General features: G+C 43.1%; 1 protein-coding gene across 3 annotated transcripts in view; it reads left to right on the top strand.

Moving 5' to 3' along the window:
- The window catches only part of TANC1 (tetratricopeptide repeat, ankyrin repeat and coiled-coil containing 1), a 224,372-nt gene that overhangs the window by 167,175 nt on the left and 40,171 nt on the right, over positions 1-17,026 (top strand). For all 3 annotated transcript variants that reach the window (XM_083154002.1, XM_083154003.1, XM_083154004.1), the window contains 4 exons: positions 1,928-2,535; positions 5,686-5,794; positions 9,839-9,961; positions 15,188-15,424. In XM_083154002.1, the coding sequence (XP_083010128.1) occupies positions 1,928-2,535; positions 5,686-5,794; positions 9,839-9,961; positions 15,188-15,424 (1,077 nt within the window). The remainder of the gene's footprint in view (positions 1-1,927; positions 2,536-5,685; positions 5,795-9,838; positions 9,962-15,187; positions 15,425-17,026) is intronic.

Below are 17,026 nucleotides of genomic sequence, written 5' to 3'. Positions count from 1 at the left end.
GGGATACTAGTAGGAAGCATTGCTTATTTTTGATTGTACCCCAGATAGAAATGAGGGGAAAAAAAGAGAAATGTTTTACTTGTTGTAATACCAAAACCATGTGCATTTAAGTCTTAATCTTGATCATTAGCACATAGCCTCTGTGTCCACACTCTGTATGTGTTTTCCACAAATGGGTGCAGTGCAGTCATCACTTGTTAACCCCTTTGCTGTTAAGGACGCATGGAACTCGTCCTAAGCACTGCAGGGGTTGAGATGGTGGGAAATACATGGCTAAAAGTCCTCCCTTGACAGTTGCTGGCAATGATTATGAAGTAAATCATTTATTTTCTTTTAATTTCTTAAATAATCTCGAGTGCACTTGTATATGAAAGTACCTTGGTGTTTACTATCTGTTATCAAACAACTGCACAGATGTACGAATCCGCATATAATGTAAACGCAATTTGGCAGACTGGAAGTGGGCATTTGTCGGTGGTAACCGTTCATTTTCTGGAAGTGTCAGGAGAAATGCAGGTTGTGCCCACTTTTTTTCAGGGAGGGTGTGTGACCGCACAGTTCTGGAAGGGTCAGAGTCACACACACTTGCACAGACAAAATTACTAAGGGCCTTATTCTGGTTCACTCCTAGAGGCAAATTTCTTCTCAAATGGACAAAACCATGTGCACTGCAGGTGGGGCAGATGTAACATGTGCAGAGAGAATTAGATTTGGGTGAGTTATTTTGCAGGGAAAATATTGACTGCTTTATTTCTACACTGCAATACTTTGAAGAAAACCCCCACCCAAATCTAATTCTATCTGCACATGTTATATCTGCCCCGCCGTCATCGCTGGGGGGGGGATACACATTGAGCGGCTTTGCCCATGCCCGGTGCCATCAGCAGGGGGAAGGCGGCTTTGCATAGCACAGCGCTATGCAAAGCTGTCCTCATAGCCGCTCATCTGCTGGTAATACAAGCAGATGAGCGGCTTTCCCGGCGATGATGCGGGAGCGCGCAGCAGCGCTCACCGATCATTGCTGGGGCATACACACTGGGCGGCTTTGAGCTGAAAGCCGCTCAAACTTTCTGTTTTTAACGGCTTTCAGCTCAGTCGCCCAGTGTGTATGGGCCTTTATTGCTATTTTCAGTAATCCCAAAGTCATCTGAAAAAAAAAAAACAAGGTATAATTTTGGAGCGAAGGAGTCAAGTGATGAATTTTGTACAAAAGAAAAACAAAATGTACTATCTCCGCGTTAACCTTTCCATTGACAAACTCTTGGGAAGGTACCCTTCAGTTCATAAAATCTGGGCCGTTTCCATCGCACTAGATGTTTATTAAGCTTTTGAAACTCAGATTTTTCAAAACCGTGGGGAATTGTATTATTTATTTTAGTTTTTAAACCACCAAATAAAACAAATGTTTCACACACAGACAGATATGACCTCTAGGTATTTCCAGAGAAACAATTCTTTCCGCAGAGCGATCTCTCTGCAGTGCTCTGTCAGTTTTTCTCTCTCATCTCTGGATTAATGTCTTTCTCATAATCCCACTTCATTTGCCATAATATCTGTAAGTCGTTGTTGATCCTGGTGATCACATTACTTGCTTGTGTTTGTATGCCAGGCAATTTGCTAAATGCAGTTTGTGGAATGGAAAAACGTTTGAGGAAGTGAAGTGGTTTAGTCATATGCTTGGTGTCCAACAGATGCATTATTATTTTTTTTTTATTTATCTCTTAAAAGCAGCTAACCATCTGCCGATTGTGTAAGCCAATGTTTCAGCAGCCTCCGGCACTGCAGCTGCTACCAAACTACTCATTTGGGGGCTGGCTGAGCATGCTGGCAGTTGTAGTTCATCGACAGTAGGAAGGGCTGATATCTGTTTCTATTCTACTGTAATTCATTTCACAAATGTGTGTTTTTTTTTTTATTTTAATTCCAGGAAATAACGAGTTCACTGCCCTCGTCCAAGATTTCCTTAGATGATTTTCCAGAGAACAAAGACATCTACAATGACCTGAGCGCCTATATACAATACAGACACAGCACAAGTCAGGAAATTGCTAACAATATCTCTTTAAACGGCAAAACAGATGCCACCAGCTTCAGCAAACTGAGTGATCACTTGGTGACGAGGAGCCAGGGGTCCTACCTTTACCTGAAGCTCACTTTGGATCTTTTTGAAAGGGGCCACCTTGTAATCAAGAGCTCGAGTTATAAAGTGGTCCCGGTATCTGTGTCCGAGCTTTACCTGCTCCAGTGCAATATGAAGTTCATGTCTAACTCAGCCTTTGAGAAAGCACTTCCAGTTTTGAACTTGGCTCTGGCCTCATTACACCCTATGACGGATGAACAGATTTTCCAGGCCATCAATGCGGGCAGTGTTTATGTTGAGCAGAACTGGAAAGATTTTCAGCAGCGTATGGATCTTCTGTCATGCTTCTTAATTAAGAGAAGGGACAAGACTCGCATGTTTTGTCACCCGTCTTTTAGAGAATGGCTTGTATGGAGAGCGGACGGAGAGAGCACGCAGTTCCTGTGTGAGCCACGGTAAGAGTATAACCTGCAGAAGGCCACTTTTTTAGTTTATAAACTGTGCCCCAATGGATAAGATTTGGAAATGATTCTTCAGATTTCTCCTGCTGCTTATTGGAAAAAAGTTTGATCAACTTAGCTATTTTTTTTTTTTTTTTAGTTGAGTATTTTTATTAAATTTTTGGTTAGAAGAAGAAAAACGGTACTTGTGAGTTATCCGGGCTGCCGATTTCTAAATCGGGTCGGATCGGGCGCATCGCATCGCATCGCATCGCATGCGACCATCGGATGCGATGCGATGCGATGACCTGATTTTTCCATAGGAATCAATGTTAAAATGGACTGAGTCCATTTTAACATGGAATTCAATGGGAAAAAGGGTCCTTTTCATACCCCTACTATCCAAGTGGGCATGGAGTTGGATATAAACCTGTGGCGAGCGTAGCGAGCCACCGAGCCCGAAGCGTGGCAAGCGTAGCGAGCCCCGCGAGGGGACACAGAATACCGTCCCCTCGCGGGGCTCGCCACGCTTCGGGCTCGGTGGCTCGCTACGCTCGCCACAGGTTTATATCCAACTCCATGCCCACTTGGATAGTAGGGGTATGAAAAGGACCCCTTTTTCCCATTGAATTCCATGTTAAAATGGACTCAGTCCATTTTAACATTGATTCCTATGGAAAAATCGGGTCATCGCATCCGATGGTCGCATGCGATGCGATGCGATGCGATATCGCATCGCATCGCATCTGATTGTATGCCTTAACTTAAGGCATACAATCAAAAAATCGGCAGCCCAGATAACTCACAAGTACCAGAAAAACACTGCATAAAACACACAGACAAACAGAGAAAACATGCATAATAGGAAGAAGAACAAAATCTAAGCAACCAAGACAAAACAAGGTGTTATAAACATAATAAAATAAGTGGATTGTCACAACCAGTTATAATAATAGACACAAATATCATGCTGACAACCAAAAACGAAGCCATGGAAACCCAGGAAAAACTAGAGAGCAGAAGACTTCAGGTCTAGGGTGAAATGGGAGGTTTGCCAAAGAGACTGAATTTTAACAAACTTGGCATATAAGAGATGCAGCATGTGGAGCAATAAGCAGCTAACATTGGGCCAGATGTACTAAGTTTAAAAAAAATGATAAAATTCAGGGACAAAAAACACCAGCCAATCAGCTCCTAACTTACATGTCACAGGCTGTGTTTGAAATATGACAGGTAGGAGCTGATTGGTTGGTGGTTTATCACACTCCATTTCATCACTTTACAAGGCTTAGTACATCTGGCCCATTGGGAGAACAGAGGCACTAAGTTGTAATACAAAAATGTTTATCGTTTTTTCCTAATTTCATGAAGCCATTGTGCTACTGTCCTCATGCATTGGTATCTATATTATTGAGCCATGTTCATGCAGCCGAGCAGCACAAATATACGAGGAACCCGCACATTTGCACTGCTTGCTGTATTGAGCCTACAGTAGCAGATGGGTGATGACAGATACAGGTAGATACAGAAAGCGCTGCTGTGCCGATACATTTAGCAGAGCAAAGGTGAAAGATTTTTAAAAAATAAAACCACGTCAGATGAATGACGAGCGCAGATTTGTATTATCAAATGGGGGAATATGGGCTAAAAAAATGAGAGTAAACGTACTGTATACAGTACTTTATAGGGGAATTCCAACTTCACATAATTAATAAATTAAGGTATTTGGCCACATCTGTTGATTATTGAATTCAGGTGGGTCAGTCAGACCTGTTGCCACATGTGTTTAAAATCACGCATAGCCATACAGTCTCCATTTGGAAACCTTTGAAAGAAGTGTGATATTCTGACCCAATCTTGTGTCTATTGGAAGGCATGGACTGGGAAAGCAATTTATTCAGAAGTTATAATGCATTTTATTTTTTATATTCCTATCTGTTTAGTGAGTTCCTTTGTCCCTTTAGTTCACAAGATGTTTCCTATTGTAGCTGTTTTGAGCTAATGTAGGAAATCCTTGTGGCTGGAGCTCCAGCTGGGTTCTGGGGGCCATTAAGGAGTAGTCTCTGTGTCATCACTAGAGCAATGTTGCCGCTTCCGGCATCATGACTATATTAGCATCTATTCAATCAGGATAATCCCACATAGTGAGGCCTGGGAGGTAAATATGGTCTTTGTTAATATACCCAGGCCAGCCTATTGCTATTGTAAAACAATTAATGAAAATTTTGGCAGCTGGTTTTAAAATCCTCAAAATATCAATTAAAATCTGAAGTCTGAGGATGCTATCCTTTCAGCCACGATGCTAGTTCAGCCAATAAAAATGGCCGGATATGGTGTTCATTATCACGCATCCTATTATGTCCCAGAGGCAGCTGATAAGGGATTATTCTGAGGCACGCAAAGCATAATACTGGATAACAGCAGGTATTGGGGCTAATGGACGCCAGCATCGGGGCTAATAGGATAGCACCCCAGCGAACGAATTATCACCGGTGAAGCTCCGTTAGTAATAGGGTGTCCTAAGACTTAAATGGGAAAACAATCTATTTTTTCATTGTGAAGGTTTAGTTTAATATAAAAACATACATTATATGAATGGCAATGGGTGCCGGACGCGGTCCCGACAGTCATTTACCCAACATCGGGATCCCGACTGTCAAAACTCTGACAGACGGTTGCCTGACGGCCACCGGCTATTCTCCCTCGTGGGGGTCCACGACCTCCATAGAGGGAGAATAGAATAGGTGGCGAGCATAGCGAGCCACCGAGCCCGCAAGGGGCTTTGTTGTGCTCCCCATGCTGTCTGAGTCTGGGCAGTCGGGATCCCGACGTCGGGCTAATGACTGTCGGGATCCCGACTGTCTGTACCCTATACCACACCCATGGCATTAATGTTTGCTTAATCAAAGAAAATGAAATATCTGTTGTGCAGCAGAATGCGATAGAACCGTGCCTCATTATCATTATTGGAAATTGTAGGCCTTCTTAATGATTCACGTTACCTTGTGACAGCATCTCATATACCACTGTGTACAACCTTTTATCTGCAGAATTGTGGTTGTAACAAGGAGGTGTCGCGTATTATATTTGTGCTGTGCATGTCTGCTTAGTAGTATATAAATGTTACAAACTGGATCTATGTAAACCATTTCCTCTCTTATTTAGGAGTGGTCATGCGCTCTTGGCATTCATGTTTTCTCGACAAGAAGGGAAATTAAATCGGCAACAGACGATGGAGCTGGGGCACCATATTTTAAAAGCACACATATTTAAGGTACTGGTGCACAATGTGGATTGGTTCTCCATTGCTTTATTATAATTGATGATTGGTTGTAAAGCACAAGTTGCATAAAGGTTACACGACCAAGTGAAGACTACCGGAATCTCCGTAACCGGTTTGGACAATATGTAGCTCTAATGGGGCCTACACATGGGGAGATATGCTGAGCGGTCTGAGCTATGCTAGCTCGCTCAGAATGCTCAGCAAGTTTCCTCCGCACACAGCGACGTGTCAGCAATGTGTGTTGAGCGATCTGTCAGGGCCGGTGTTCTCCGGTGAGAACACTATCCCTGACCAGTGAGTAAGTAGATTAATATCCAGCATTAATCACTGGCAATAGCAGCGTACAGGGTCGCGCACTGGTATCACTATGGCCCCCTACACACGGAGCAATGTAGGGGCATTTTCTAAGCGATTGAGTGAAATCTCTTAGAAAATGCCCTGAAATCGCCCCATGTGTAGACCCCATCAGATTGTGTTATGACTAATGTTTTAGGCAGGCAGGTACTTGTGGTTCCACTACAGCAGGAGCACTATAGATATGGTCCAGCAAAAGGAAGCTCCTGTAGATTCTAGATCACAGGTGCTCAAAGTTGGTCCTCAGGACGCCACACAGTGCATGTTTTGCAGGTCTCCTCCCAGAACCAAGTGAAATAATTAGCTCCACCTGTGGATCTTTTAAAATGTCAGTCAGTAATAAGCGCACCTGTCGGGTGACCTGGAAAACATGAACTGTGTGGGGTCTTGAGAACCACTGTTCTAGATCAAACATATAGAAAGGAGTTTCTGCTTGCATCCCACACATATTTTAGCAGGTATCATCCCATTAAATTAGCATATGTTATCATTTGAATTCAAATAATCTATTATTTTAACCTATGTTGGAATGCAGGTTAGGGTGGGACATGTCTGTTGCGTATAAGAGTGGACACTCCCTGCTGACTGACAAAATGTCTTTTGTCTTCAGATTTTAATTGGTTTCTTACAGTTATAGAAGTTAAGTAAAAAGGCTGAATCCTATTTGGTCACCGTCTCACTCTCTCTAATGCTGGCCATACATCAGAAAGATTGATCTTAAGATCGATTGCGCTCATGATTGTGTGAAATCCCCTTAAAATCCTCGGCAGTCCTTCGTGGTTTTTGGACACACAATCTACTTACAATCCATCATACAATCAGTCATACAATCCATCTGCTGCATGATTGTGTACACAAAATGTGCACACAATCTGCATACAATCCATCATACAATCAGTCATACAATCAATCTGCTGATGGATTGTATGATTGTGTACACAAGATGTGCACACAATCTGCATACAATCCATCTTACAATCAATTGAGATTGTATGATTGGGTACAATATCTTTCTGATGTATGGCCACCTTAACACTATGGGAGACCGGAACATCCTCAACAAAGCGGTCTTTATGGTGGTCGGTCTTTCATTAGTCATTTATACGTACTTGGTTCCATCAAGATATGTAGCGCACAGAACCAAAATGAATGCCTGATCTGTAAAGCCTCGACCATAACCAGTGCATCATTCTTAGGTCTACCTAGTGGGACATTTGTTGAAGAAATTTTACACCTTTAAATTACTTTTAATAAATCGACTTGGTCATGACCTTCTGTAACTTTTACTCATACCCCTTTCACACCGCACTTGTTAAACGATATATTGCCATTTTTTCCCACATTTCAAAATGTTTAAGGCTGCAGTGGGAAAGTGCCAGAGTTGTTTTACCGGTTAAAGATAACCAGTATTTCAAAACATTTAAAAAGCAGAGTCCTACACATTTCAGAGCCGTTTTTTATGCAGTGAGAATGGCTCTGAAATGGTATTTAGTAAAAACTACAGATTACAGACCTGTGATAGGCTGTCCCCTGCATTCTGCCTTGAAACATGTTCAGGGTATTAAACGGGTTGACTGATGTGAATGGTATTTAAAACTGTAATCTACTGCAATGTGAAGGCTCAGACCCGTTTTAAATACCGTTTAAAAAATACCGGTTTTTGAAACGTTTTGGCAGTGTGAAAGCGGTATTACTTGTTCATTGATACAGTATGTCTTCCTGACTCTTGTTTGAAGCAATGTGTAACTTCAGAGTTGTTTTTTTTTTTTTTGGATACATTTATATTTGACACAAAATGAAGTAGTAACCTGGGGCATCAGAGATGAACGTTTTTTTTCTTTGTGCTAGTAATGACTGTAAAGCAGAATATAGTAAAAACTGAAATTCTGCATTCACCATGCAAACATGCCCTGGTCCCTGTGAGGGTCTCTGATTTCAGGTGAAATGCCTCTAGGACACACAGGCCTGTATCTTCTTTGCAGACACAGTCCATTAAATGCACTATGAACAGAAAAGTAGGAGTAGAGAATTTATTGCTTCATTTTCCGTACAAAATATTGTTTGTTTACAAGCTGCATGCCACTAATCTGGTAACCACAGACATTAAAGCACTTAAGTCAGAGAGAAATATTCTTGGAATTACGGACGTTCTGCATCACCCATCATGCAGCAGGACAGCTCTAGCAAATGATTTCTGCAAAACTTCCAGTGAAATATGTGCGTCTAATTGACACTGTAGACGGAGATGGCAGCAGAAGTGTTATATGCTGGCTTTTTCCTAGGCTCAAGTAATGTGCTTAATTACCACAGCTGTAGACGTTCATATACTGTACGTTAGTGCTATTGAATGCTACAGCAGTGTCCGTATTGATGGATATTGAGGCACTTGGCAGAAAGCATGTACTGTATGTGTCAGTGCTTGTTTAAATTCATTTTAACCTCTTAATACCTTCATTTCAACATCCATATACATGATGCCATTATTGTCTATCATACTGACTTGTAAACAAGACCTCACGCGGCTTGGGAAGCAATTTGCTAAAGCCATGCATCTACCACAAGCTCTTGCACAATTAGAATTTATAATTATATCTGTTTTCATTAATGCGCTACAGAGCTCTACTAACGTTTAGTAGCAACAGTGAGAACCTTCATAAGGTTCCTGTCCCCATACTGTATAATAAAAGGCTAAGTTAGGCCTCACCACTATAGGGTGGAATTCAAGTGTTGTGCGCGACATTAGTGTTACATTGTTCCATCATTTTGATGTGTTGGTAACTAGTCTGAACATGAAAATAAAGCTTGATGCTATATAGAGCTGGGTACTGAGAAGCGTGTTCCCGGCTTGACCTAATGCCACCCCTGTACACACTGTGCTAGGAATTGCTCATTGTGTATGGTCTTCTGTGGGATCAGGAGGTTGACCTCCCAAACTGCCTGGAGCAGTTTAAGCAGTTTGGGGTTGATGCATCAGACATGGACAGAACCATGTGCACTGCAGGTGGGGCAGATGTTACATGTGCAGAGAGAGTTAGATTTGGGGAAGTTATTTTGTTTCTGTGAAGGGTAAATATTGGCTGCTGTATTCTAAAGCCCCGTACACGGGACAACCGGGAAACCGGTGCTGAGTGACGTGTTTAAGCACGGATCGCTCAGCACACATCCCTGCACACCTGCAATGCACCCGTGATGTGTGCTGAGCAATCTGTGCGGAGCAGCCTTTTGCCTACACTAATTAGCAAAATGCTGTGATCTTAGCAGGATAGTGTCCCTGCAGGCGATGGCGATAGATCGCTTAGAATATAGCCCCAAAACACCCCATATACATCATCCCCTTTATCAGTTACCACCCCCGCATTATACACACGCACCTATGCAATTGTCACCCCAACCGCTTCTGGCACTTGTAGCTAGCTTTCGCCTCCTGTGGCATATTACCATAAATACTACGTTATACTAGTCATATTCCCCAATATGTGTTTAGCTACTGACTTTTACAACTGTAGTTAATGTAAAAGGTATATGTATAGATGTATAGTTACGTATAATTTATTGCATTACATTTTTTTTGGTGCATTTATAAAATACAGAGTTTTCTCCTGTCTTTATTCAGTGCCGTTTTAAGCTACAGGACCTGTGTAATCTATAAGATTTCTTCTTTTTCTTGCTTCACTGTTTCAGGGACTCAGTAAGAAAAACGGGGTGTCGTCCAGTACCCTGCAGGCCCTATGGATTGGCTACAGCACTGATGGTTTGTCAGCGGCTCTGGCTTCCTTGAGGAACTTGTATACCCCAAATGTGAAGGTAATGATTCAACAGAAAATCTGCTGCGTGTGCACTTTGTAGAGATGGTATTCCACAGATTCCTTGGCTTTCCGCTCCAGTTGGCGATACAGAGCCACAAAGCCCTGGACCACAGTCCTGGAAGCGTTCTGCGCTCTTTGGATGTGAGTCAACTGAGGAAACTGAGGACACAACTAAAGAATACCTTGGTACAGCGGTCAACACATGACATTGGCAAACGTGATCTGTGTCAATTCACAGAGCACGACTGAGCCTTTCATGGCTAGAACAATGTAAGGGTTGTCTCCACTCTGTTAATCCACCCAGCCGAAACAGATCCCAGTATTAGAGACCGTGGTCAAGGGAGAAAAGCCTATGACTAATAAAAAGAGGAAACAGAGGGGATTTGTATTTCTCATTTTAATATGACTCAGACGATTGTTGAATGGAAATTTTAGCGGATACATGAAAAGTTTCTTTAAGATGATACAAAATAGACAATTGTTTTTTTAAGTAAATTCTTATTGATGAGCATTTGATCGTAATCACAGACAAAGGGGCAGCATGGCATTGTGATAATTGCATAATGTAAGAACAATAAATGTCTTAAGATACCCTTTATAAAATAATATTTTAGAAAGTACATGACAACACTGACTGATGTTCATTTCTGTTAAGTGCCAGTATGCCTCCGATGCCTGCACCCAGTTGATATACTGTAGATATAAAATTTGCATGATGCCTGTTACTTTATCAGGATCTATCGAGTGTGTTTTGCAATGTTATTGGCTCCTGGTAGATGGATATTTAGGTATAGAGGCCTGGGAAGGGACTTTTGGTCTAATTCAGACCTGAAAGCAAGACAAATTTGTTTTTCTTAAAATGGACAATAAGCAAAACAGGCTTTTTGAGAAGTAGACTGACAATTGCTTCCTTTAGAGGTTCAGCACAAATGCCTGTCTGCAAAGAGCAATGAACTATCTTTACAAATACAGGTCTGATAATGTCCATACACCCTATTAGAAGCTTGGTTGAAGCAGGGTTCAGATCACAGGTGGTGGGACACAACCAGCGGGTAGTTTCAGATAAATGACTTTCCATCCATTTGGTCAATGCTGTTCCATTAACCCATTGAGTGGTATGCCCGGAAATTTTCCGGGCTCAGCTGCGCTGCCGCAGCGGGCTGTTCCGGAAAATTTCCGGGCATACCACAAATATGAAATAGGTGTGCGCCAGTGGTGTCCAGGTGTGCACCACCTCTTGAGCCCCCTGTTGCGTCCCCCAGCCCCCCCCCCCCCCAATCACCTGTCCACTGGCTATCGTACGCCGGAGCTCTTCTAAAAAGCCTCTAGCCGCCTGTCATTTTGCAGGAATGACGTAGGTGGCAGGCTCTGGGATGTTCGGGGCGGCTCGGGGGGACTCGGGAGCACTCAGACGTCCGAGTCCTCCTGAGCCGCCGCGAAACATCCCAGAGCGTGCCGCCTGTGTGATGACTGACAGGCGGCAGGGGGAAGCGGCAGCAGGGGAAGGTGAGGGGGGGCAGCGTCTAATGATCTGTGGTGGGTTTTGCTGGGGCAGGACAAACCTGCCCTGGTAGGTCTGTCCTGCCCCAGCAAAACCCACCACTCAAGGGGTTAAGACAGGTGGCTTACAGATGGAGCGCCTCTCAGCCAGCTCAGGGAATGGCCAGGTTCCCAGAGCTGGCGGAGAGGTTCTCCATCTGACAGGGCTACACGAGCATCTCATACAGCGGCGGGGAGCGGATTCCCTGCCGTGGGAAGCCGGCGGAGGGCTCCGTCAGAACGGGGCGCGCGAGACCCCCTTCTGGCCGATGGCGAACAGCGGCGATTGGTGATGGAATCTCCAGGAGCAGCTCTAATGAGAGCTGCTCCTTCTGTAATTTGGCATGCTTGGGAGACTGGCAGTTATTTGGTGGCACTGTTTGGATTCCAGCCAGGATAGTGAAGACTTTATCTGTGTGTTTTTTTATTGCTTTGTCATAAGTATCAAGTTATTTGATGACTTTATTGTTTTTAGTTTTTTTTTTACATTATTATTATTATTATTACACATGTGTAGCTACTACAGAACAGAAGCTCCGACAGAGCCCGCGTTTTCATATGTTTCCATTCAGCTAATTTCACTGTCATCTTACCAGCCCTGAACCTTCTTCCTGAGCAATCTGTACCTGTCAAGTACAGCATTTTGCAATTCTAGTAATATGGGGTTATGGTTACAAAAGACCTCTCCAACTGTGTAAATTGCTGCAATTTGTTGGGGTGTATTCGCCGCATGTTCATTGGTTGGTGTGAATGGTGATCATATTTATTGCAGTAGAGACTTTATGCCGGATTAGCCGTGCCCAAGCTAACAGGCTTTTCCCAAGAAACCATAGATGCTTTCCACGTCACTGGACATAGTGGGGTTTGCTTTGTGAGGATCACATTTCTGTCTGATCGAGGAGACGTTTCAGAAATCCTAGAGCAGAGATTTTGCCCATTTTTCCTCACATCTTTTTTCTTACTTCAATATGGACACAGGAGTTAGTTTTTTTATTCAGACAAATGTATGCAATAACGTTAACTGCGGACATGCCACACTAGAAATACTGAAGTTTAAGTGGCGATAAGGGGGGGGGGGGAGAAGCGCCATCAGGCGGGGGCTCCAGATCAGGCAGCACTGAGGTGATGCTGCTGCTGCCCACTCCATAAAAGTGAACAGGACCCGTTCACACTGCACAGCAACCCAGGGGTACCTAAGTCCCCGAGCCAAACAGAATTGGGGCCCGACACCAATTGGCAGCTTTGGCATTGGTCAGGGGTTAAAGTGGGTCAGAACTGGGTTACGCCAGTTGTAATTAGTGGTGGAACCATTCCGCCTCCATCCGTCCACCCGCGAGTTAATTACAAGTCGCAGTGCCCGGTTTCCCCTTATCTGAGAGAGGAGCCGGAATCCCGTAGCTCCCCGCACCATCCCATAGATCTCCTCTATACCATGCTGGCTTCTTTACAGCTGGCGTGGGAGAGCTGACAGGGAAGCTGCACATGGGAGAACTGATAGGGGAGCGCACGCGGGATAACTGACAGGTGGATCCACATGCAGGGGAGCTGGATCTCCCGATTGTCTTTCATTCCGTGAGTTAAGGCGCCACATTTGAATGCTGTCAGCAGTTCTGCTTTACACTATTATCTGTCAGCAAAATATATTTTTTTATAGTGAACACAATGCGACACTCCACCAATAATTGATTCTTATGTATACCTTGTAAGGAGAGTCAGCAATGGGCTGACAACTGACTAGTCCATGCTCCTCGCATACCTAAATACCTGTAACACGCTGTTTATCTCTACTATTGCCATCCACTCTTTCTCTTTCTTCTATAGCTTCCTTCAATGCCCATGGGAAACACAATTGGGGGGGATTTTCAGACTTTGCCATGAAAATCCATTTACTCTCCAGAAATGTAGCTGGCTGGCCAGCCTATGGTTCCCACAGGAAATATAGGTATTTAAGGTTGTACATTCTCCTCTATACACAGACAGTTGGCAGCGAGGAACGTAAATGCATTTTTAAGTATTTCTCTTGCAAATCAGATTTCACATTCTTTTCTGAACCATCTCTGCCAAGCTCTGTAGATGTGAAACTGAGAACTCTGTGGAAAACCCATCAGTCCCCGTGACTGCTTTCTTTGACTGCTATAGTAATCCGTAAGGTTCTATGTATTACATTTAGCATTAAGCTTTCTGCTTGAAAAGGACCAATACCCTTTGCTGCTCTCTAATATATATATCCTTTTATGTGCAAAGGAAAGGAAGCAGTATTTTATGTAGGGCTTAAGCTTGCGTTATATTTCATAACTATTCAGTGATTCTGCAAAGAACTGCACCGATCTACATAACAGCATTTAGTAATGTGTGAAGAATTCGCTGCAGTGCTAATATGTTACTGAACAGAGATTAATCATTTACAAGGATAAACTTACTGACCACGTTACCACAAGAAATGGATGAAAGAATAAATAAGTCGCAGCAATAACCTGTAACTGTTGCCTACACAGGACTGAGGCAGCCATTTTGTGCGCTGAACCAATTTTTCCTCTGGGAGTTTGCGACTATCACAACATGTCTTCTGCCTCAGTCATGTTCTAAGTTCCCACCGAGTTTTAGGCATTAGGCTGCATTCTCATAAATAATCATTAGTTTCAACCACAAAATGGCTTCATCCTCCAGTGAAATATTTATAAACAGAACCTACTGTGTTGTTTTCAATAGAGTTGGCATTAGAAGGCATGAAAAAAAAAGGAAAAGATGGAAATGTTCCTTGGTACAGTCTTGTTTTTTATTTTTTTATTTTAAAGAGGGTAGCTGCCTTTTGGAAATAATTTTCTTTGTCTTGTGGATCTCCATGCCTTATGCCAGTGGTTCCCAACCATCACGTTTTCCCTGCGGGTGCCGGACGGGATCCCAACAGTCGGGATCCCGACAGGCATTCACCCGACATCGGGATCCTGACTGTCAAAACACCGACAGCTGGGTTCCTGACGGGCGTCGGCTATTTTCCCTCGGGGTCGATGACCCCCAAAGAGGGAGAATAGAATAGGTGGCTCGCGTAGCCCGCAGCATGGCGAGTGCAGCGTGCCCGCAAGGGGCTTAGTTGCGCTCACCATGCTGTCTGGATCCGGCCAGTCGGGATCCCGACGTTGATATAATGACTGTCGGGATCCCAACTGTCGGACCCCTATACCACACCCTTCCCTGCACGTCATGTTTTCAAGATTTTTATCTGTAGAAGCCAGAGGGATACTTATTGACCCAGCAAATTAGATGAATTTACCTGTGCATGGTTAAAGATATCCACAAAACATGACCTGTTGGTGGTGCTTGAACACTGGAGTTGAGAAATCTGGCCGGATGCATTTGAATATCGTGTACCATAATGATTTTTCCTTTCCTGGATGTCTTTCTTTACTCTGTCAGTCTGTCAGAGATTCTTACCAGTTGTACTTATATTGGCTTTCTGTCCTTATATACATCTCCTTTGTCAGGCTTCCGTAATATACTACCGTGTTTCCTAAATCTTTTGTCAAGGTTAAATGTGGCCTATTGGATTACACAGACAATCACCGAGCTGCTGTATGTACATCATTTGTGGTTTTGGCTGATTCGATCCAAGTAATATTCAGCAGCTGCGCACTTTATTCATTTTATTCTGCATGAAAATTAATATACGTCTTGGTTCCCTTTGCAGGTGAGCCGACTTCTGATTTTGGCAGGTGCGAATGTTAACTACAGGACAGAGGTTTTAAACAATGCCCCCATTCAGTGCGTCCAGGCTCACCTCGGCCACGAGGAAATGGTCAGCCTTTTGCTGGAATTTGGTGCTTTCGTGGACGGGGCGTCTGAAAGCGGAATGACCCCTCTGTGTTACGCAGCCGCCTCCGGACACATAAACATTGTCTCCCTGCTTTGCAAAAAAGGAGCAAAGGTACGAATGACAATAATTTATATACTGTAGTCTGGAGTAAGAAACTGCACTTATAGGTGACCTTATATACATATGCCCTTATTCTGGTTCACTCGCAAGGCAAATTCCTTCTCAATGGACAAAACCATGTGCACTGCAGGTGGGGCAGATGTAACTTGTGCTGAGAGAATTAGATTTGGGTGGGGTTTTACTTCAAAGTGAGATCTGTATTGCAGTGTAAAAATAAAGAAGCCAGTATTTACCCTACACAGAAACAAAATAACTCCCCCCAAATCTAACTCTCTCTGCACATGTTACATCTGCCCCACCTGCAGTGCACATGGTTTTGGCCATTGAGAAGGAATTTTGCCTTTGCGAGTGAACCAGAATAAGGGCCATAGTCATAGTGTATCTACCCCTAGCTCTTACATCAATATGCTCATGTTTATTTTTATTTTAAGCTGCATTTAAAATTCAGCGGCCAGTAATGATCGCCGTTCCATCTGGGGATCAAGTAATTGTTAGATTGAAAAAATCCCCGATTCTGACTGAAAAAATGGTTGTGATCAGGTAATTGGTATCTTTAAACTGGTTTAATATTCTTGATTCCGTCTTTGAGGGATCGGAAAATTGCTGGTATAGGGGGCCCTTATTTGCATTATTTTTATACTGTTATGTTACTGTCTTTTACAATATAGCGAACAAAAACAATTTGTTTACAATCATTAAGTTCCTGTGTATTTCATTTGTTTGGGAAATGCTTTGTTATGACATAATGCGAAGTCATTTTAGTATCTTTTCATGTATAAAAATACATGACAGAAGTACAGTTCTCCGTAAGTAAATATCAGACCTTTTTGGCTGACTAGAATGCACTTACATGCAATTCTCAATCTAGCATATCCTCCATTAACATGACACATCTGCACTTGTATTTAGGACATAAGTGGCAGCATAAATATTTTGACACTTTTGCTTGTGCCTAATATATTATAATATGCTTACCATACAGTATCATATGCAGCAGCAGCAGCTCCTGCAGAGCACGGTGACTGTGTAATACAGGTGTCACTGTTGTACAAACTGTGCAGAAACTTAAACCCAGCGAAACCCAGCCACAGCATCCGCACACTAATTTCATTATAGTGTCCAACAGTTTACAATAACAGACGTGCTGCAATTATGTATAAGCCTCGCTTCCCATGTGTGCGTAGAACACTCTATATGACATATGAGATATTGCGGCTCATTGTGTTACTGGATCCTCATCCGAATGTGCCCCTTCCTCCCTAATATCCCACAGATGTTGGGATTTCCTCCCATAATAATGCTCAGCGAGGATATACGTCCTGTGCTGCCGGTACTGGGCTACAGTTATTATTCCGGCAGCTGGGGATGCTGGTTATCGTCTACTGTATTTTATTGGACTGTACTTTTCCTACTGTAACTTGTATATATGTTGTTATAGCTTTAAGGCTTAGTTTGCGTTGCTCAGCCAAGTTCCTGAAGCCGTAACGTTAATATGTGTGTACTGTATATGGGATTTGACACAACGCAACTCTCAGCAGTGGGATACCTGGGCAGTATTATGTTGCATCTCAGAGTAATGAAGAAAACTGCCTG

Source organism: Crinia signifera, chromosome 7 (assembly GCF_055691185.1).
Source record: "Crinia signifera chromosome 7, ASM5569118v1, whole genome shotgun sequence".
Classification (NCBI taxonomy): domain Eukaryota; kingdom Metazoa; phylum Chordata; class Amphibia; order Anura; family Myobatrachidae; genus Crinia; species Crinia signifera.
This window is presented reverse-complemented; position numbering and strand designations above follow the sequence as displayed.